The sequence below is a fragment of the Suncus etruscus genome, chromosome 19 (genome assembly GCF_024139225.1).
Source record: "Suncus etruscus isolate mSunEtr1 chromosome 19, mSunEtr1.pri.cur, whole genome shotgun sequence".
Classification (NCBI taxonomy): domain Eukaryota; kingdom Metazoa; phylum Chordata; class Mammalia; order Eulipotyphla; family Soricidae; genus Suncus; species Suncus etruscus.
Window position 1 is genome coordinate 8,446,447 of NC_064866.1, and position 22,493 is coordinate 8,468,939.

General features: G+C 38.8%; 1 protein-coding gene across 1 annotated transcript in view; it reads left to right on the top strand.

Moving 5' to 3' along the window:
* The window catches only part of LOC125997602 (uncharacterized), a 59,091-nt gene extending 38,748 nt beyond the window's left edge, over nucleotides 1-20,343 (top strand). The window contains exon 3 of the mRNA XM_049766023.1: nucleotides 20,248-20,343. Coding sequence (XP_049621980.1) covers nucleotides 20,248-20,343 — 96 coding nt within the window. The remainder of the gene's footprint in view (nucleotides 1-20,247) is intronic.
* Nucleotides 20,344-22,493: the final 2,150 nt, after the last annotated feature.

Below are 22,493 nucleotides of genomic sequence, written 5' to 3' on the forward strand. Positions count from 1 at the left end.
GTTTGAGCCCCGGTAACCCATATGGTCACATGATCATCACTAGGAGTGATCCCTGAGTACAAAGTCAGAAGTAAAACCTGAACACTCTAAATAGGACCCCAAACTCAAAACAAACAAAATAAAGACACACACACACACACACACACACACACACACACACACTAATAGGACCTGCCTCTTGACCTAGGTGTGTATCTTCTGTAGTCACAGAATCAGTGTATGTATCTGGTCTGCTCTGGACAGAATCAAGAGGTTTTTGGTTTGATTTTGTACATTACCCAAATATTTGTGATGTATGACCTTTCTAAGTCTGTCCCAACAAGATGGAAACTTCAAGGAACCAAGAGAGAACTGAAGCAGTTGCCTTTCAAGGTGTCTGAGGGGAGGTGCACTCATTAAATAGTCACTAAGTCAAAAAACAATGACAGTCCAATTCAGAGGTTTTATCAAGCCAAAAATGCAGGAAGTGTTAGATTTAAGTACATTTTAGTCAATGTGATTAAAACTAAACTCAATACGTTACTTCCCACAGTTATTGGCAAAAACGTAAGAGGCAATACCCGCTATCAAATTTGATGAGTCCTGGCTATGTACCTGCCACTATGGCAGGAAATATGATGTCATTCTGTTGGGTTGGCCCCAAAACAAGAATGTTCAAGGAAATAAATCGCAAAATTCTGTCTATCTAAGAACTGCCTTTCAAACTTGCAGATTACCATGCCCATCTGTCTGTGGGGGGGTGGCATAGATTCTAACATTTACTAACTTTCTCTGTGCTAATGGGTAACCATTGAGGAACCACTGATCTTGGTTGGGACAGTGGTATGTTTTTCAGGGCAGTGTTTTTTTTTTTTTTTAATTTTTTTTTTTATTTAAACACCTTGATTACATACATGATTGTGTTTGGGTTTCAGTCATAAAAGGAACACCACCCATCACCAGTGCAACATTCCCATCACCCAAGTCCCAAATCTCCCTCCTCCCCCCCCAACCCCCGCCTGTACCCTAAACAGGCTCTACATTTCCCTCATACATTCTCAATATTAGGACAGTTCAAAATGTAGTTATTTCTCTAACTAAACTCATCACTCTTTGTGGTGAGCTTCCTGAGGTGAGCTGGAACTTCCAGCTCTTTTCTCTTTTGTGTCTGAAAATTATTATTACAAGGGTGTCTTTCATTTTTCTTAAAACCCATAGATGAGTGAGACCATTCTGCGTTTTTCTCTCTCTCTCTGACTTATTTCACTCAGCATAATAGATTCCATGTACATCCATGTATAGGAAAATTTCATGACTTCATCTCTCCTGACAGCTGCATAATATTCCATTGTGTATATGGACCACAGTTTCTTTAGCCATTCGTCTGTTGAAGGGCATCTTGGTTGTTTCCAGAGTCTTGCTATGGTAAATAGAGCTGCAATGAATATAGGTGTAAGGAAGGGGTTTTTGTATTGTATTTTTGTGTTCCTAGGGTATATTCCTAGGAGTGGTATAGCTGGATCGTATGGGAGCTCGATTTCCAGTTTTTGGAGGAATCTCCATATCGCTTTCCATAAAGGTTGAACTAGACAGCATTCCCACCAGCAGTGGATAAGAGTTCCTTTCTCTCCACATCCCCGCCAACACTGTTTATTCTCATTCTTTGTGATGTGTGCCATTCTCTGGGGTGTGAGGTGGTATCTCATCGTTGTTTTGATTTGCATCTCCCTGATGATTAGTGATGTGGAACATTTTTTCATGTGTCTTTTGGCCATGCGTATTTCTTCTTTGTCAAAGTGTCTGTTCATTTCTTCTCCCCATTTTTTGATGGGGTTAGATGTTTTTTTCTTGTAAAGTTCTGTCAGTGCCTTGTATATTTTGGAGATTAGCCCCTTATCTGATGGGTATTGGGTGAATAGTTTCTCCCACTCAGTGGGTGGCTCTTGTATCCTGGGCACTATTTCCTTTGAGGTGCAGAAGCTTCTCAGCTTAATATATTCCCATCTGTTAATCTCTGCTTTCACTTGCTTGGAGAGTGCAGTTTCCTCCTTGAAGATGCCTGTAATGTCCTGTAGTGTTTTGCCTATGTGCTGTTCTATATATCTTATGGTTTTGGGGCTGATATCGAGGTCTTTAATCCATTTGGATTTTACCTTTGTACATGATGTTAGCTGGGGGTCTAAGTTTAATTTTTTGCAAGTGGCTATCCAATTGTGCCAACACCACTTGTTGAAGAGGCTTTCCCTGCTCCATTTAGGATTTCCTGCTCCTTTATCAAAAATTAGATGGTTGTATCTCTGGGGAACATTTTCTGAGTATTCAAGCCTATTCCACTGATCTGAGGACCTATCCTTATTCCAATACCATGCTGTTTTGATAACTGTTGCTTTGTAGTACAGTTTAAAGTTGGGAAAAGTAATTCCTCCCATATTCTTTTTCCCAATGATTGCTTTAGCTATTCGAGGGTGTTTATTGTTCCAAATGAATTTCAAAAGTGTCTGATCCACTTCTTTGAAGAATGTCATGGGTATCTTTAGAGGGATGGCATTAAATCTGTATAATGCCTTGGGGAGTATTGACATTTTGATGATGTTAATCCTGCCAATCCATGAGCAGGGTATGTGTTTCCATTTCCGTGTGTCCTCTCTTATCTCTTGGAGCAGAGTTTTATAGTTTTCTTTGTATAGGTCCTTCACATATTTAGTCAAGTTGATTCCAAGATATTTGAGTTTGTGTGGTACTATTGTGAATGGGGTTGTTTTCTTAATGTCCATTTCATCCTTATTACTATTGGTATATAGAAAGGCCATTGATTTTTGTGTGTTAATTTTGTAGCCTGCCACCTTGCTATATGAGTTTATTGTTTCTAGAAGCTTTTTGATAGAGTCTTTAGGGTTTTCTAAGTAGAGTATCATGTCATCTGCAAACAGTGAGAGCTTGACTTCTTCCTTTCCTATCTGGATTCCCTTGATATCCTTTTCTTGCCTAATCGCTATAGCAAGTACTTCCAGTGCTATGTTGAATAGGAGTGGTGAGAGAGGACAGCCTTGTCTTGTGCCAGAATTTAGAGGGAAGGCTTTCAGTTTTTCTCCATTGAGGATAATATTTGCCACTGGCTTGTGGTAGATGGCCTTCACTATATTGAGAAAGGTTCCCTCCATTCCCATCTTGCTGAGAGTTTTGATCAAGAATGGGTGTTGGACCTTATCAAATGCTTTCTCTGCATCTATTGATATGATCATGTGGTTTTTATTTTTCTTGTTATTGATGTTGTGTATTATGTTGATAGATTTACGGATGTTAAACCAGCCTTGCATTCCTGGGATGAAACCTACTTGATCGTAGTGGATGATCTTCTTAACGAGGCATTGAATCCTATTTGCCAGGATTTTGTTGAGGATCTTTGCATCTGCATTCATCAGTGATATTGGTCTGTAATTTTCTTTTTTGGTAGCGTCTCTGTCTGGTTTAGGTATCAAGGTGATGTTGGCTTCATAAAAGCTATTTGGAAGTGTTTCTGTTTGTTCAATTTCATGAAAGAGTCTTGCCAAGATTGGCAGTAGTTCCTCTTGGAAAGTTTGATAGAATTCATTAGTGAATCCATCTGGACCTGGGCTTTTGTTTTTCGGCAGACATTTGATTACTGTTTTAATTTCATCAATGGTGATGGGGGTGTTTAGATATGCTACATCCTCTTCCTTCAACCGTGGAAGATTATAAGAGTCCAAGAATTTATCCATTTCTTCCAGGTTCTCATTTTTAGTGGCGTAGAGTTTTTCAAAGTAGTTTCTGATTACCCTTTGAATCTCTGTCATATCAGTAGTGATCTCTCCTTTTTCATTCCTGATACGAGTTATCAAGTTTCTCTCTCTCTCTTTCTTTGTTAGGTTTGCCAGTGGTCTATCAATCTTGTTTATTTTTTCAAAGAACCAACTTCTGCTTTCGTTGATCTTTCGGATTGTTTTTTGAGTTTCCACTTCGTTGATTTCTGCTCTCAGCTTTGTTATTTCCTTCTGTCTTCCTATTCTTGGGTCCTTTTGTTGAGCATTTTCTAGTTCTATTAGCTGTGTCATTAAGCTACTCAGGTAAGCTCCTTCTTCCTTCCTGATGTGTGCTTGCAAAGCTATAAATTTTCCTCTCAGTACTGCTTTTGCTGTGTCCCATAAGTTCTGAGAGTTTGTGTCTTTATTGTCATTTGTTTCCAGGAACCTTTTGATTTCCTCCTTGATTTCATCTCGGACCCACTGGTTATTGAGCATGAGGCTGTTTAACTTCCAGGTGTTAAAGTGTTTCTTCTGAGTCCCTTTGGAGTTCACAAATAATTTCAGAGCCTTGTGGTCAGCGAAGGTAGTCTGCAAAATTTCTATCCTCTTGATCTTATGGAGGTATGTTTTATGTGCCAGCATGTAGTCTATCCTGGAGAATGTCCCATGTACATTGGAGAAGAATGTGTATCCAGGTTTCTGGGGATGGAGTGTCCTATATATATCCACTAGGCCTCTTTCTTCCATTTCTCTCCTCAGGTCTAGTATATTCTTGTTGGGTTTCAGTCTGGTTGACCTGTCCAGTGTTGACAAAGCCGTGTTAAGGTCCCCCACAATTATTGTGTTGTTGTTGATATTATTTTTCAGATTTGTCAACAGTTGTATTAAATATTTTGCTGGCCCCTCATTCGGTGCATATATGTTTAGGAGAGTGAATTCTTCCTGCTCTACGTACCCCTTGATTAATATAAAATGTCCGTCTTTGTCCCTTACAACCTTCCTGAGTATAAAGTTTGCATTATCTGATATTAGTATGGCCACTCCAGCTTTTTTATGGGTGTTGTTTGCTTGGATAACTTTTCTCCAGCCTTTTATTTTGAGTCTATGTTTGTTCTGACTATTCAGGTGCGTTTCTTGTAGGCAGCAGAAGGTTGGATTGAGTTTTTTGATCCATTTAGCCACTCTGTGTCTCTTAACTGGTGCATTTAGTCCATTGACGTTGAGAGAAAGAATTGTCCTGGGATTTAACGCCATCTTTATTTCAAAATTTGGTGTGTCTTTTGGGTAGTCTTGTCTTAGATTAGGTCTTTCAGTTTTTCTCTTAAGACTGGTTTTGTGTCTGTGAAGTTTCTGAGCTGTTTTTTGTCTGTGAAACCATGTATTCTTCCATCAAACCGGAAAGTGAGTTTTGCTGGGTATAGTATTCTGGGTGAAGCATTCATTTCATTCAGTCTTGTCACAATATCCCACCACTGCTTTCTGGCATTGAGCGTTTCTGGTGACAGGTCTGCTGTAAATCTCAGGGAAGCTTGCTTGAACATGATTTCCCCTTTTGATCTTGCTGTTTTCAGAATTCTGTCTCTATCTGTGGGATTTGTCATTGTGACTAGGATGTGTCTTGGGGTGGTTTTTCTGGGGTCTCTTTTGGTTGGTACTCTTCGGGCATGCAGGATTTGATCACATATATTCTTTAGCTCTGGAAGTTTCTCTTTAATGATGTTCTTGACCATTGATTCTTCCTGGAAATTTTCTTCCTGGGTCTCTGTGACTCCAATGATTCTTAAGTTGTTTCTGTTGATCTTATCATAGACTTCTATTTTCGTCTGTTCCCATTCTTTGACTAATTTTTCCATTGTCTGCTCATTTGCTTTAAGTTTTTTGTCCAATCTCTCCTGCTGTATGGAATTGTTATGTATCTCATCTTCCACAGCACCAAGTCTATTCTCAGCTTCTGATACCCTGTCCCAGAGCTTATCCATTTTGTCATTCACTTCGTTTACTGACTTTTTCAGTCCTGTTAGTTGACATGTTATTTCAGTTTGGAGTTTTGTCATTTCTGCCTTCATATTTTCTTGGTTCTTATTAGTGTTCTGTTCAACTCGATCCATGGTTTCTTGGAGTCTGTTGAGCACCTTCCATATTGCTAGTCTAAAGTCCTTATCTGAGAGGTTGATTAGTTGTTCAGTCATTATCTGGTCCTCAGAATTGTCATCTTCATTCTCTATGTCTGATGCTGGCCTGCGTTGTTTCCCCATTGTCACACTTGTATTGTGGGTTTTTCTACGTGTTGTAGTGGTATTCATTGTCTATATGATGTAGGCAGCACACTCCTCTGGCTCCTCCCTTTCTGGATGGGCTGACTTGCCTCTAAGGGAGGGGAGTCCTCCGTGGATGAAGCCTCACACTGGGTCAAATCTTAGGCCCGAGCATGCAACAGAGAAGACAGTCCAGAGAGAAATGTTTGCTTCTGTGATATAGCGCTGTTCTTAGTGTGATTTTTCCTTCTTGTTGCAATGGCTACGCGGCCGTGCTCCTCTGAGCCTCTTTTTGCCCCACTCGCAAGAGTTTCACGCAAGAGGACAGTAGACAGACATAGACAGGTCACACTCACAGTCTTTCACAGCTGAGCCCCACTGGGCCGGTGTACTTTCGCGGATTTTCCCCGCCTGGTGTCACACACAGGGAGCCAGCTTTTGCAAAGGTTAGCCGGTTTTTATCAGGGGCAGTGTTTTGCAAGGGAAACTAAAGCTTAAGTCTGTGGATGATCAGCGAAGCAGCAGCAGAATTAAGCTGTGGAGAGATCCTATACAAGATCACTGCTCACAAGAACCAAATACAATCCTGGATCCAGGCAACAGAGACAACTCTTTTTTATTTTTACTTTTTTTGGCTTTATTTAATTTTTATGTTTTTAATATTTATTTAAGCATCGTGATACAAGCAAGTTTGTAGCTGGGTTTCAGTCATAAACAAAATACCCTCTTCACCAATGCAACATTCTCACCACCAATGCCCCCCTCCTCTTCACCCCTGCTTGTATTCACAATAGGCTTTCTACTTCTCTCATTCTTTAACAGTGTCATAGTTGTTAGTGTAGTTATTTCCCTAACAACATTCACCATTCTTTGTGGTGAGCTTCAAATTGTGAGCCGGTCCTTCTGGCCCTTCTAGCCCTTAACTCTATTGTCTTGAAGCCTTATTACAATAATGTCTTAATTTTTTCTTAAAAACCCATAGATGAGTGAGACTATAGATGTACATGGAATCTATTATGCTGAGTGAAATAAGTCAGAGGGAAAGAGAGAGAGACAGAGACAACTCAATCTTTAAATGGCAAGTAGGAGCATAAGAAAAATTAGTAGAAAGTGAAGATAAGCAGGAGTCTGATATCACCAGATGGGATGAAAGGTATTGGCTTTCAGAAGTGTCATGAAGGACAGTTTTCCCATTATCTGGCAAGCTTCAGTTGATTCTAAAAAGATGTCTTTTTTGAAGCAAGAGTCAAATTTTACAGAGAAGACGGTATGTTCTGGAAGTCTCAATAAGAAGAGCATTCTAAGGTGTGAGCTGGCGTGGTCTTTCCCCCCAGTTTAAAGTGGAGAACAGACTAGACTATAATGTGAGGATGTGCAAACTCATCAGCCTGTGGGCATGAATCAGGCCCTGTTGACCTATATGACCGGTAAGGGATGGGGGGATGGCACAGCAAGTCTCATCCTTTCTACCTATGTCTGCACGTTATTCTAGAAGTCATGGATGATGAAAGAGGGGAGCAAGTAATGGAGAGCAATGCACATAGCAAAATTTATCTCTACCAGACATGGAAATGTGTCAGGCTTCAACCTGTATCTTGGAATGGATTGTTCAGTTAAGATTGTATTTTTTTTGTTTGTTTTTCCTGTGGCAAAGACAGCAATTTATAACTCTGGGCAGATAGACAAATAAGAAAGGAGATTGTGAAAAGATACATCATGCAGAATTCTTTTGAGTTTATGGGAGTTGTAACAAGACTTGAGCTCATGCCATTGTTTTGTGCATGGTTGGTTTGCCTTTCTATTTTTATGATGTTTGATGCAGGCAAGAGAATCTGAAATGCCACAGTTATAAGATTGATTGATTACTTACAAAACTAGTATAATTGCTAAGAACAATATGTCTGCCACCATAGGAGCTTCAATTGCCTGGAAGAATCCAATATATTAAATGTGTGTTGCATTTTTAAATGTCTAAGGAAATACGATTAATTGAAAAATAAGTAGAGCGAATGCTTAAGATTTTCATCTGTTAAATGTAAGTTAGTTGAATATTGATCAAGAGCTAGTCCAAATGGTTTCTGGACTTTTTAATTATTAAATTTATAAATAGGACAAGATGGTTTGTAGTTTGAGCTTGAAGGTTTAAGATAAACTAATATTTGAAAATTAACTGATAAATTGCCTATCAGATTAAATGCACACTGTTTTCCAGGTACAAAAGCTTTATTTTCTCATATAGAATAAAAAGACAAGAAATAAAAAAAGACAATGACATTTTCATCAACCTATAGCAGACTGACTGCAGATCCTGTCCAGTCCAGATCACTCTTGCTCTTATTAAGACTTGCCAGCTTCACAAATTAAAAACAATATTTCATTGTTGCTTTTATCTACATATATAATGTCGTACAGTGAGGTCCAAAATATTCCCATCTTGAATGTGACATTGGTGATGGTCTTGGAATTTCTGCCAAAACCTCAAAACTAAAATCAATGAATGAGGCCAGGAGAGATAGTTCAGGGGGTAAATGTGATTGCCTTGCACATGACTGGCCCCATTTTGATCCCTTGATCCTATATGGTTCTTCGAGCATTGTTGGGAATGAACTCAGGACACAGAATCTGGGGTAAGCCCTGAGCACCATAGGTTATGGCCCATAAAATCTAAACAACCCACCCAAAAAACTATAGATTCCCTTTACTCACTAAAGAGTAAGTGAGGAATACCTGTACTTTCTTATTCCTTCTCAAAAGGGAGCACAGGACCAATTCCTAAAACCATGATATCTCTCTCCTGTCTCAGATTTATTTAAAAAATACAGTGAAAAAGGCAGATGATAATGGGGTACTAAGAATATCTCAGTTTCTGCTTCCTTCGTGTGTGTGTGTGTGTTTGTGTGTGTGTGTGTGTGTGTGTGTGTGTTTGCATGTTTGCAGCAGGGTCAGGAAAGGAGTGTAGGATATCTTTCTTATCTTTCTCCTGAGAAAAATATGTGGAACATAAAAATACTGCTTGTAGAGACTGGAGAGAGAGTACAGAGACTAATTTAAATGCCTTACATGTTGTCCCAAGTTTGATAGCTGTTATTACATGGTCCCCTAAGCCAAGTACTGCCAGGTGTGGCCCTGGAAGCTCCTGATCACTTTGGGATGACTCTGGTAATCCCCAGTAGTTATCCTATACATTCATGGGCCCCGCTGGTGAAAAATCACCAGATTCTTGGTCTTGATCCAAGAATTCTTGGTTTTGGTCTTAGTCATGGTCTCATATCTTCTGAATACTGGTTGAGAGAACATCCCTCCCCTCAAATACTGCTTGAAGAAAATCGCAGCAGTTGATTTCCACAAAGAGAGTGATTATATTGTTTCCTGTGCTAGAGAAGCCAGGAACTTGGTAGGGATGAAAGAGGAATAGCAATGCAATCTCAGGCACCGCTGGCTACAGTGTCTATCCCGCCTTGCTTGGCTATGTTCTCTGTATCAACGTTGACATACTGATGACTCCATGACGGTTGGACCTATAGGCCTAGTCTGTTTCTGAATGGTGCAAAGAGTAGGTGGGTGTCTCAGATTCCTCTAAGTAAGGCCCTATGTTCTTAAGACACCTCACTCATGATTGTTGGGGAGACTTCTGGGCACAGATGAAAATCCACTGCAAACTCAGTCTTTGCTGTCTCCTCCTTACCTTTCTTTCCTAGAGGCCATGTGTCCACATGAGCCCAAAGGCCATTCTCAGACCTGAGCAAATCTGCCAGGTCCAGGAAGATAATACTGAGGACAACCCCACTGAGTTTTTCAGGAAGCAGTGGTAACTATGGTTCATTTGGTCTATGAAAGGTTAAAAGAGACAGTGGGGAAGAAACCAGACAGTGCTGGGTGGGAAAATATCCAGACCACAGTGAGATCAGACCTGTGGGAAAGGAAATAGGAAGAAGCAGAATTGGACTTGAGACTTGAGCTCAACAAGAAATGCTGGAAAGAACAAACTCATTAGAGTCCCATGTTGGGCAGAACTGGCAAGGTTCGGGTTCCTCACATGCTTCTGGGTGCTGGCCCAGAAGAACAAAACCAGATGGAAAGCCAAAGCTGATCCTGGAGACATTGGTGCTGGAGATTTTGGCAACTTATAGCTCTGTATAAATTCTTCCCTAGAGAGATCCAAATAAGTTTCCTCTAGCGCAACCACTTTAGCCAACAGATTGAATTCTGTGTAAAAACAAAGGTTAAATACTTTTCTCTGCTATCCCAGTCTCATAATTCTGTATTTGGTAATGGACTCAGAGGGGCTCCTCTAGTCATCTGAAGCCCTAGTGATTTGGCAATAATCAGTTCGATCTTTTCTTTTAACTTTTTTGTTGTTGTCGTTCCTTATACTTAGTACTCTGGAGAACAAGCCTCAAATCTGCTTTTGAGTGCTAGCCTGTTGCTGTGAGAACGCAGGCTAGGAAAACTGGCTTACTGCTTTTCTTAATTCAAGAGTGCCCTCTCCTGTTATTAAAATGAAGTCCATGTTCTTTTTCTCATGTGTGTGTGTGTGTGTGTGTGTGTGTGTGTGTGTGTGTGTATGTGTGTGTGTCACATAGAGTCAAGTTTCTGAATTTTTTAACCCTTGATAATTCATAAGTTCTTTTAAGTGTGCATATATTGCGTGAAACATTTGGGTTTACTGACCTCTAACATTAAAAAAAATATTTATTCTTCAATTTTATCATCCCATTTTTATATTTTATTTGGACTTATTCTATTAGCCTTCCCAACTATTTCATTGAAAACTTTAATTTACTGAGCCATTCTCTCTTTTCTAATATAGACCTACAAAGCATAATGCTTTCACTGAATTTTAATTGCATTCCAAGCATTTTAATATTTTTGTATTACTCACTCACTCTTGGAAGTTTTGGGTCCTGGCTCTTTAGAAGGCAGAGCCTGAAGCCATAGTTAGGATATTAACATGTTTGGAATGTACATACCTTGGGCAGTGACTGGTGAAAGAAAAAGAAGGGAACATGCAGAGAAGTGTTCTATGATCTTCACATTGAGCCATGAAAAGGCAATTGGTTGCTTAGCAGCTATGTTCATTCAATGCCTGGAGAGTCCTAAGAATAGGAGCAAAGAAAGAAACACCTCACTAAAGAAATCTAAAAGAAATCTGAAAGAAAGTAGTAGTAGTGAGTAGTAGAGGTAGGTTTTCAACCAAGGCAATCTTGAACCTAGAGTTTCTGGATCAATAGAAAGCCCCCTTCTTGGACAGGCTTTCTCTTGCCTTTATAGCTCTTCTCCACCAGACAAGACATTTACCTTTTTATTGCCCTATAGGTCCAAAGAAACCAGAAGAACTTTCATAGGCAGCTCAGGAAACAAAGCCCATCCCCTTAGTCTTCACCAGTACCCCATGAGGGAACTAAAATTCCAGTGTTAATTCAGTTTGGGCTGGGTGGGGATTGATAGATAAAGAAGAAAAAGGAGGAGATTGACAATACAAGAAAACACATGACTCTCCAAAAATAGAAGTAATAACTAATGTTTAGTATTATTAATTCTTTAATGAATTATTAAACTGTGGCTCTAAAATTTCAGATGCATAATTTTTTTCTTTTTTGGGGGGATCACACCCGGCAGTGCTCAAGGGCAACTCCTGGCTCTGCACTCAGAAGTCGCTTCTGACAGGCTAGGGGGACCATATGGAATGCAGGGATTCGAACCACTGTCGGTCCTGGGTAGGCCATGTGCAAGGCAAACACCCTACCGCTAACTCTTCAGCCCCAGATGCATTAATTTTTAAGGTCAACCTAGAACTTTATGTGTGTTTGAGAAAAATATGCTGTTTAAGCCTTCTGTACTACTTCTTTCTTAAATGTTAAATCATTCATTACTGAGAATGAATGATATAATCGATCATGATATGGCATATGTTGCTGTGTAGATGGAACTGGAAGGGATCATGCAGAGAAAAATCAACTAAAATAGAGAGACAAATACAGAATGATCTCTCTCTCCTACATAGAATACAAGGAAACAAAATCTAGGAATGACAAATGTTTAAAGACAATAGACACTGAGAACTAGTTTACAAAACTGGGCTTAAGAAACACTCCCAGGAATATACTTTAGGGGTCCAAAAACACAACAAAGAAAAGCCCTCTGAGGTCCTTTGTTCATTGCGACACTATTAACAATAGCTAGAATCTGGAAATAAACCAAGTGCCTAAGAACAGAAGAATGGAAAAAAAACTATGGTACATCTACACAATTGAATACTACACAACTGTTAGGAAAAATGAAGTCATCAAATTTGCCTGTACATGAAGAGATATGGAGAATTATGCTGAGCAAAATGAGTCAGTGGGAGACAAATAGACATCGAATGATTGCACTCATTTGTGGGATATAAAAATATAACTATGGTAATACTATCCAAAGATAATAGAGACAAGAGCCAAGAGAACCAGTTCATGGTATACATGGTACAAAGTTGGCCACAAACAGTGGGGAAGTACATTGATTTTAAGGGCCCAAAAGGGACTACTATGACAATGATAGTTGGAAATGATTGTTTTGTACAAGATCTAGGTGCTGAAAGGAAATAAAGGGATATACATGATATGCCTTCAGCAACAATATTGCAAAGCACAGAGTCTAAAAAAAAGAGAAAGAGAGAGAAAAAATTTGCCACAAGGCAGGCAAGGATGGGAAGGTGATAGGGAAACTAGGGACATTGGTGGCGGGAATGTGCACTGGTCAAGGGTGTTATACATGTATGACTGAAATTTAATCCTGAACAACTTTATAACTGTATCTTGTTGCTTTTCAGTTAAAAAATTTATTTATTAGAAAAGAAAAGAGAAAAGGAAAAGGGCAATGAGTTCAGGTAGGGTGGGCAGGATAGATTTGAGAGGAGACCCTGAGATAATGATGGAGGGAAACAAACACCTCGGCAGAAAACAGTGTGGTGTTAGGGACTTAATGTTGTACCATGAAACCTTAACGTTAACACTTGTCAATCAAGTTGCTTTGATTGATAAAAGAAATCACAAAAAAAAACCTGTTATGCTAGAATGATACATTTCTGCCTATTTGAATAAACATAACTGGATAGGCAGTTTTGTTTATTTGATCTTTCATAGTTAGAGAATATGAAGTACTTGTAAACTTAGAATCTCTATTTTCTTCTGATTAAGTAAATATTTTAGCTTTATGTGGTGATTGCTATCTTAAAAAATGTTTATCCAGAATGTTTGTCTTGAGATCTTTGTTGATGAATTTAATATATAATCTATATCACTTACTTTGGGCTAATATTTTCCTAGTGTTTTATCTGTTTTTTTATATTAAGTCTTTCTGCAGTCTTAAATTTCAGCTGTTCCTCTTACATAATACAGTTTGAGTATTTTAAGAATTTAGCTTGATAATAGGCATCTTCTAACTAGAGATTTTAGGGCATTCATATAACTCATAATTACTGATCTATGATTTTATTTCTAATATTTTGTTTTAAAATTTATATTTTTCATATTTTTCTTTGTTTAGTCTAAATTATTTAAATATTTTCATATAGTATTTTCTAATGGGACATTCAACTACTTAGAAGTTATTATCTTTTTTCTCAGAGTTAAGTTATCTATAAATTTTAACATGCATACGAATCAAAGTTTACTATCTTCCCCATTAATAAGAAAATCTTAAACCACTGACTATCAACTTGTACCATATGCTTTTGTTATAACTCTTTTACATTCTCCTTTTTTATTTTAGAAGGGATTAGTAGTGACTGTACCAAATGGCCAAAATTACTTATATTTACTCAGATCTTCACTGTTCTATTTTCTTATTATTCCTTGCCTCATCTTAGATATTTCTTCTGGAATAGTTTTCTATTTTTAAAGAAAGGTCATTAGTATTCCATTTAGCTATAGAAATTTGTAGTGAATTCTTTGCATTTTTTAGTTATTTTATGTTTAGAGAGCTAGTCCAAGGATTAGAAACTTTCCCTGCATGTGTCTGCCCCAGTTTGATATCTACCTTAGCATATAAACTACACTAGAAGTAGTTCTCTTTTTTGTTTTGTTTTGTTTTGGGGGGGGGGTGTCACACCCAGCAGTGCTCAGGGGTTCCTCCTGGCTCTACGCTCAGAAATCGCTCCTGGCAGGCTCGGGGAATCATATGGGATGCCAGGATTCGAACCACTGTCCTTCTGCATGCAAGGAAAATGCCTTACCTCCATGATATCTCTCCAGCCCTGTAAGAGTAGTTCTTAAGTATAGGAGTAAGTCCTGAGCATCACCATATGACTTCAAAAGCTACTCTCAATCAATTTTATTTTTTTTAGCTGAGAAATATATTTATTGTTATAAAATTCTAGTTATTTTTCTCTTAGCAAATACATTTCTGGCCTCTTTGAGTAAACTGTTATCTATTCAACTGTCAGTAATTTGTAGATAATCTCTTGTTTCTGTTCTCTGAAGATCTTTTTATTTCATTATTCTGAAGCCCTTGTGGGTTTTTATTTTATTAATTTTCTTTAATTAGCATGCAGCCTTTTAGTGGATTCAGGAATTTCTAAGCACCTATAAGAATCAGCATATTTAAACTTGATGTAGTCTGAAACTTGATTTTCTTGACTTATATAGAAATATTTAGATTATCTTCTAAAGTAGAATTGGGAAATTGGTGTCTTTTAAGAACGTAATTTCTTTTATCTAAGTTTTCTAGAACACGGTGGACTAAAGTATTTGATAGTATTATTTATCCTTTGGATGTATGTAGGGTCTATAAATCTTTAGATGTATGCGGGATCTATAAATTATTCAGAATTACCATCAATTAAGAACAGTCTTAGGGAGGCCGGAGTGGTGGCACAAGTGGTAGGGCATCTGCCTTGTATGTGCTAACCTAGGATGGACTGCAGTTCGATCCCCGGCATCCCATATGGTCCCCCAAGCCAGGAGCGATTTCTGAGCACATAGCCAGGAGTAACCCCTGAGCGTCACCAGGTGTGGCCCCCAAACCCCCCCCCACAAAAAAAGAAAAGTCTTAGGGAACTGGATCAATAGTACAGCAAGCAAGCACAGCTCTTGCCTATGATGCAACTGACCCAGGTTCAATTCTTGGCCCCTAAGCCAGGGATCCCAACTCCTGAACACTGTCAAGAGTGATTCCTGAGTACAGAGCTAGGAGTAACTTCTGAGCATGACTGGATGTGACTGCCCAAACAAAAACAAACAAAAAAATCTTAACACTAATAAACAACTACTCAGTAGCTGTTCTTCACTTACTAAAGAAATTAAGTGTTTTACTCAGCGTTTGGGTCTTTTATTCAGGTCTGTTCACTAGGAATGGTGCTCCAGTTTATTCTATCAGATCTTTAGGATTGGCTGCATTCTAGGATTTACCCCCCCCCCTTTTTTTTACTTATTTATTTTTTACTATTAACGCACTCATACAAACTTATCCTTTGAATTTGGTAGTTTCTTACGCTTCCCTGTACTTTCATTTTCTCCCTTCTCCCTTCCTAAAAATCCAGGTACTTAAAAGAGTCTTAAAATGTCTTGATTCTGCTAAAACTATTCATCTGTGTGGGCACATATATACATGTGTTTGATGTGCTTTCAGGGTTTTTTCCCCCCAACACTATCTCACACCACCATTCTATAATTAACAGCACATCAATGATAATACTTAAGAGTCGGGTTATAGTTTTATTGTTAGAGACAGTAAATAGAAGTCGGTGCAATTACTTTGAACAACTTTTTATCTGGGGGTGAGTATGTGGGGAGGACTTATGCTGATAAACTGAGCTTAGAGGCTATGTTTGACTCTGCTCAGGAGTAACCCTTTGGAAATATTTAGGGACCATATTGGTGCTGCAGATTGAACTGGTGTTAGCTATCTGCAAGGCAAGCACTTCACCTTATGGACTATCACTCCAGAGCAAATGGTACTTTGAAAAAGTGTACACATGGGGCAGGAGAGGTGGCGCTAGAGGTAAGGTGTCTGCCTTGCAAGCACTAGCCAAAGAAGGACCGCGGTTAGATCCCCCGGCGTCCCCTATGGTCCCCCCAAGCCAGGGGCAATTTCTGGGCACTTAGCCAGGAGTAACCCCTGAGCATCAAACGGGTGTGGCCGAAAAACCAAAAAAAAAAAAAGTGTACACATAAAAATGGCCTGAATTCTATTTCTGACATTTGAGATAGAACTTGCCTCACACACAGCCAACCCCAGTTCAATACTAAGTACTGCATATAGTCCCCTCAATTCTAGTAGGAGTGATCCTCTGATCACAGAGCCAGGAATAAGCCATGAGCACCCCACAAAAATAGAAAGAAAGTAAGTATATTATGCTATGGCTATTGGGTCTCCGGTTCTCTAAATATCAACAATGTTTGTTGTTTTAATTGTGTCCAGTATTTTTTAATTTAAATTAAAACATTTTGTTTTGTTTTGTTTTTTGATTCAGACCTAGTGGCTCAGAGTTTCTTGCTCTGTGCTCAAAGTTCATTCCTGGCAGCTTTCTGGGTTCATCCACTATGCCAGGGATCAAACCTGGGCATTGAATTGGGGGGTGGCTGTGTTCAAGACAGGTGACTTAATACTTTTATTAACTCACAGGCCCTTCTTCGCTCCAATTAAAAAATAATTTTTACATATATTTTATCTACTCACAATAAAAATCCCACCATTATAATGAGTCTTTTCAGCACTCATGCATATGTTAAAGAACTAATAAGGAGAAATTATTTCATAGTCCCAGATATTTACTATTGACTATTACTGAAGTTCCAGTCACCTGTATTAAATTCCTTCCTTCCTTCCTCCTTTCTTTCCTTCCTTTCTACTTCCCTTCCTTTTTTCTTTCCCTTCCCTTCCTTCTTTTTTCCCTTTCCTTCCTTCCTTCTTTCTTTTCCTTTTCTTCTTTCATCCTCTGTTCTTTCCTTCTTTTCTTTTCCTTCCTCCTTCTCCTTCCTTCTTTCTCTTTCCTTTCTCTTTCTACCTTCCTTCTTTCTCCTTCCTTATTTTCTTCTCCCTTTCACCCTTCTTCCCTCTTCCTTCACTCTTTTTTCTTCTTTCTTTTCTTTGTTTCTTCCTATTCTTTTTTCTTTCTTCTTTCCTTATTTTCCTTCCTTCTTTCTCTTCTTCTTCCTTTCTTTTCTTTCTCTTCTTTCTTTCTGTCTTTCTTTCATTCATTCATTCTTTCTTAATTTCATTTTTTTTCTCCCATCTGGCAGTGCTCAGAACTTCTTCTTGGCTCTGTCTGTGCTCAAGGAGCATTCCTGGCAGAGCTCAGGAACTTGTATGTGGTGATGAGGATGGTATTCACAGAAATACATCAGATTCAATAGACAAGCTCCATTACTCCAATGTGACAAATTCTTAGTTTTCCTATGTTTATGTCTATGTTTCCTAACACTCCTAAAGAGTATAGTTCTGAATGTAGAATTTTGGGTTGTCATTTTTTAAATTTCTGGCTCTTTAAGGTGCTGCATTTTGTGGAGCAATTTTTCTTATGTCATTATTTCTTTAAGTTGAGGTAATTTTGATTTATAATATTGGTTTATATCTGTGTTAAGGCGATGTTTCACCATCTTTTAATGTAGCTTCTTCTTCTTTTTTTTTTTTTTTTTTTGGTTTTTCGTTTTTGGGCCACACCCAGCATTGCTCAGGGGTTACTCCTGGCTGTCTGCTCAGAAATAGCTCCTGGCAGGCACGGGGGACAATATGGGACACCAGGATTTGAACCAACCACCTTTGGTCCTGGATCGGCTGCTTGCAAGGCAAACACCGCTGTGCTATCTCTCCGGGCCCTTTTAATGTATCTTCTAATGTACACCTCACCCACCACCAGAAAACCAATATTTTTCCATTATTGTCTATTAGACATTCTGCCCCTAACACCCACTTTCATCTCTAGTAATTTCAGTTCTACAATCAGAGTTCAAGAGATTCTTTTGATTTGTTTTTGTCTTTATGTGTCACATCTTAATGAAATCTTCTGATATTTGCTTTTCTCCTGATTTATTTTGCTTGGTATAATCCCATTCAATTCTCTTTTTCTCTATTTTTTTTAATTTGGGGGAGCATATCTAGCATTGCTCATGAGCTACTCTTGGCTCTGTGTTTTGGGATTATCACCTGAAAAGCACAGAATATGTGAGACCAAGGCTTAAGCCCTTTTGCATGCAAAATATTAGCTCAGGCTACTGAACTCTCTTTGCATTTCCTCCAATTCAATTCATATTGTCACAATACTATTGGAGAATATGATTCTATTTAAGTTGTTTATTCTCATGGGTGAACAATTCTATATATATAATGGTGTATATAAACACCATTTTTTATCCATTTACCTGTTGTTGAGTACTTGGATTGTTTACATATCATGAGCTATTGTAAGTAGAGCTATAATGGACATAAGAGCAAATGCATTGTGCTTTGAATCCATTTAGAATTAATTTCTGTGTATAGAATTAAATAGTGACTCAGTTTAATTATTCTGCATGCTTTTGGTGAAAACCCCACTATATTTTGAATCATTGTTCTCTTATATGAGGTATATTGCTTTTATTTGCCTGTTCTAAATTTTTTTATGTTCAGGATCTGCTTATGACATACATAGACATGTTGTTATTTGAGTTTATCTATTTGATTTCACTGGATAAGTTGTCATTTCTTAAATTTAGAAAGCCTACCAAATATATATAGGTAAACATTGATATAATAACAATAATCATTTACCTTTAACATATAAATACATATTTATTTTCCACTACTCTTCTGCTTCCCAATGACACAAATATTATCTTATTTAGGTTGTTTTACAGATACTTAAACATGGTTAATTTTATATGTGTTTCTCTTGTTCTTGATGTTGGGTGATTTCTTTAAGTTTGCTAACATCAACAAGCTATTGGTTTTTGGTTCTACTTGGCCCAAGCCAATGGATATTTATATTTCATATATTACTTATGTTAGTTCTAAATGAGTAGTTGTGATTGAGAGTACAGGAGTTTCAAAAGCCTAAAATATCTACTCTGGTCCCTTAACAACAACAACAACAACAAAGTCATCAAACTCTTATTCTAGGAGCTAGGCAATATTGAAACATTTAAAAAATAAAGCAACAAATACAGCACTTTCTTCTTTATAAAAGAAAACCCAACTACAAACATGCTTGTAATCATGGTGCTTAAATAAAAATAATAAAAAAATAATTAACTAAATCACTTTATTTGCTGGCTCTTTATGCTTTGGGAGAGCATAGGTAAAGGAAATATTCTTGATATTGTAAACGACTCATACACAGAAGGTTGAATTCTCCAAAAATATAGTGCTCTCTGGTAAGTTCATTCTCATCTATCTCACACAGTTAGAACATCCCCAGGAGGAAATGAAGGAATGAACCTCTCAAATGAGGATCTTATGTATTACAACAGTCATATCACTGAGTAGATGATGATACAGGCATAAATCTTGCTCTGTTTGACACGATTGCCCTGGTTTTATCCAGCTTTCTTTAGGGAAGTTAGTTGTCAGTTAGCTATCAACATATAGGACACAGGAATTTAGGTGAGTAGGTTCCATACACAAAGCACAGGAAGAGATCCGTAGAAAGAGGAAGTTCAGGTCTGAGGACCAGGAAGTGACCTCACTACTGATGAGGTCAAATAGAACTTGGAACCCCGGACCCCAGGTAGACAGTTTGAAAATGGCAGTTAGCTCAGTTGCTGGCTAAGTACAGGAACTTAGCTTCGATCCTCAGGCCATGGCCCAAAAAGCATTAAGAGGGAGATAGTGAAAAAATTAATCAACCGGGTAAGGAATCACTGCAGACCCTTCTAGCCTCTGTTCAAGAGGTCATCACAGATAAGGCAGACTTGGAAGCTCAGGTCATAACACTGATGATGTGTCCATAAGTGTGTGTGTGTGTTTGTGTTCGAGAGTATGTGTGTATATGTGTGTATATGGCTATGTGTGTGCATTTTCCTATGGAAAATTGAACAGGACAATGGTCCAAGTTCACCCACGGACCAAGACTTATGATTGATCAGGAATCCTGGGTGGTGATTTTTCAAGCTAAAGTTTAACTTAGTCGCAAAGTGTGTCATACGCAGCCATGAAACCCCTATGAACGTCTGCATGGGTCTAGGGTAAAGTCAAGGGGGTAGAGCAGCAATGATGATGGTATCTATTTGTATGTTCTCTGATACGAACTACAGGGTGATTGTGCTGAGCCTCTGTGGGTCTTGTCTCTTCAGCACTACACAGACATAGAAGAGGAACTCTTCAATGAGGATACCCAATATTTCTACTCCAATACCAGCCAGCACTGTGGCTATCTTGCAGTGGTGTGAGATGGGTTGAGTCAAGGAGAGATGTCCCAAACATCATGGTCAACTGGGCCTTCTGATGAGATAAGAAAATACCCACTATACAACACACTGATCGTGCATTGCAAGCAGGATTCAGAGTATCTCAATGATAAAGGTGAGAATTCAGGATAATGTGTCTGAGCATATGAATAGAAAGAAGGGGGTTGCCATACCAGATGTGTCCCAGGAACTGGTATTTCAGTGGATCAACATTAGGCTTCAGACCTTTTCTGGGAAAGGATGGTGGGGAAGACATGACGTGGAAGTCCATGATCTCACTTTCCCTGTAGATGTCAGTCTGGGATCTGAGAATGTTTCTTAGAGAAGCTTTTTGAGCTAGGCATACACATGATCTTTTCTCTTCTTTCATATTGATCCTCCAGCTTTAGAACTGGTTCTTCCTCCATCTTCTCTTCCTCTGAAGAAGCCAGATAGCAGTGGAGAAATAAAAAGGCACTGCCGATGCATCACCCCCAGAAAGGGCTCCAGATTTTCTTCCAACGTTACCAATGACAATGGAGGATCCAGATCATAGGGCTGCCGTATGTGCAGTCCTGTTGAAAAACCCCTCAGACACGGGGAAGAGGTCCCAGAAGACCCTGCTGCATGATGCAACTCTGATCCCTATAGCAGAGAAGCAACTGCATGAGATACAATGGTGCTGGGCATTCTCCCCAGCACAAGAGTAGTTTTGTATGTCACTTTCTTCATTCTACCTCTGTGTATGTTTTACGACATTCTTCATTATATTTAAATAATTTTAAATTTAAATAAATATTAAATAAAATTTAAATTTAAATAAATTTTTCATTGTTTTACTGTGAGTTGGATTCTCCTGAGATATGATGTCAAAGATTGACAATGCTTTAATTAATTTAAATTTTTGTTTGTTCTGAGGGTCAGAAAATCTCTGTACATTAAAGCAGTGACCACACATTTTCTCCTGAACATGCCTTAACAGTGAAAACATGGAACAAGGTCCCTGAGGCACACAACTATGCAATCACTGGTACTGCTCAACCTAGTACATAGAGCAACAGAATGTATTAGATTGGGCGGAATTGCAATAGCATATGAACCAACACTTCCTCTAGTCCTTTCTAGAGGACATCTTGAATTGAGGAAAGAGCTTCTGTGTCAAGGATTTAGACTCCTTGAGACTGCAACTTTAGAAACTCAAAGATGCTGCTGCTATTCTGATAGAGCAGGGTGTCTCTGAGAGAAAGTTTGAATTTCCTCTACCATTGCGAATGCCAGGCTCCCATGAAAATAGGAGCAAAAAACTCAGAACAAGGGCACCTTTTGAGTCCCCTGACACTGTTCATGGCACTCTTGTCCACATAGTCTCTACTCTTCTCAGACCAACACTTCAAAGTCCTATAAGTTCACAGATATTGCACCTTTCCAGTAGGGTCATTGCTGATTACCCCAGAAATTGCAGGTTGGAAGCTACTGTGGTCCCAGGCTGTTCACCTGAAGTCATATCCCAGAGTCAGTTTCTGAGCTCAAGGCTTTTATGCAAGTAGAGAACCTTTGTGCTCACTTCTAGGTACATCATCCTGGGTCCCTGGGATACCCCCTGAAGCTTCAACTCTAAAACTTTACTCCCACTTACACAGAAACACTACACAAATACAATTAACTATGATGACAATGTGCACTAGAAAAGGATAGTTTCTTCAACAATTACACTAGGAAAACTGAAAAGTAAGATATAACATTTTTTTTTAAAGTACTATCTTCCTTGGGGCCGGAGCAGTGGCGCAAGTGGTAGGATGTTTGCCTTGCATATGTTAACCTAGGACGGACCACGGTTCAATCCCCCAGCGTCCCATATGGTCCCCCAAACCAGGAGCAATTTCTGAGCACATACCCAGGAGTAACCTTTGAGTGCCACTGGGTATGGCCCAAAAAACAAACACCAAATAAAGTACTATCTTCCCCCTACACAAAAAGAAAACTCAAATGACAAGTGTCCAATCATCCTCTTACTACAGAGGCCTATAATGTTCATTTTTTGTTTGTTTGTTTGTTTTTGGGTCACACCCAGCAGTGCTCACGGGTTACTCCTGGCTCTGTGCTAAGAGCTCGCTCCTGGCAGGCTCAGGGGACTATAGGGAATGCCTGGATTC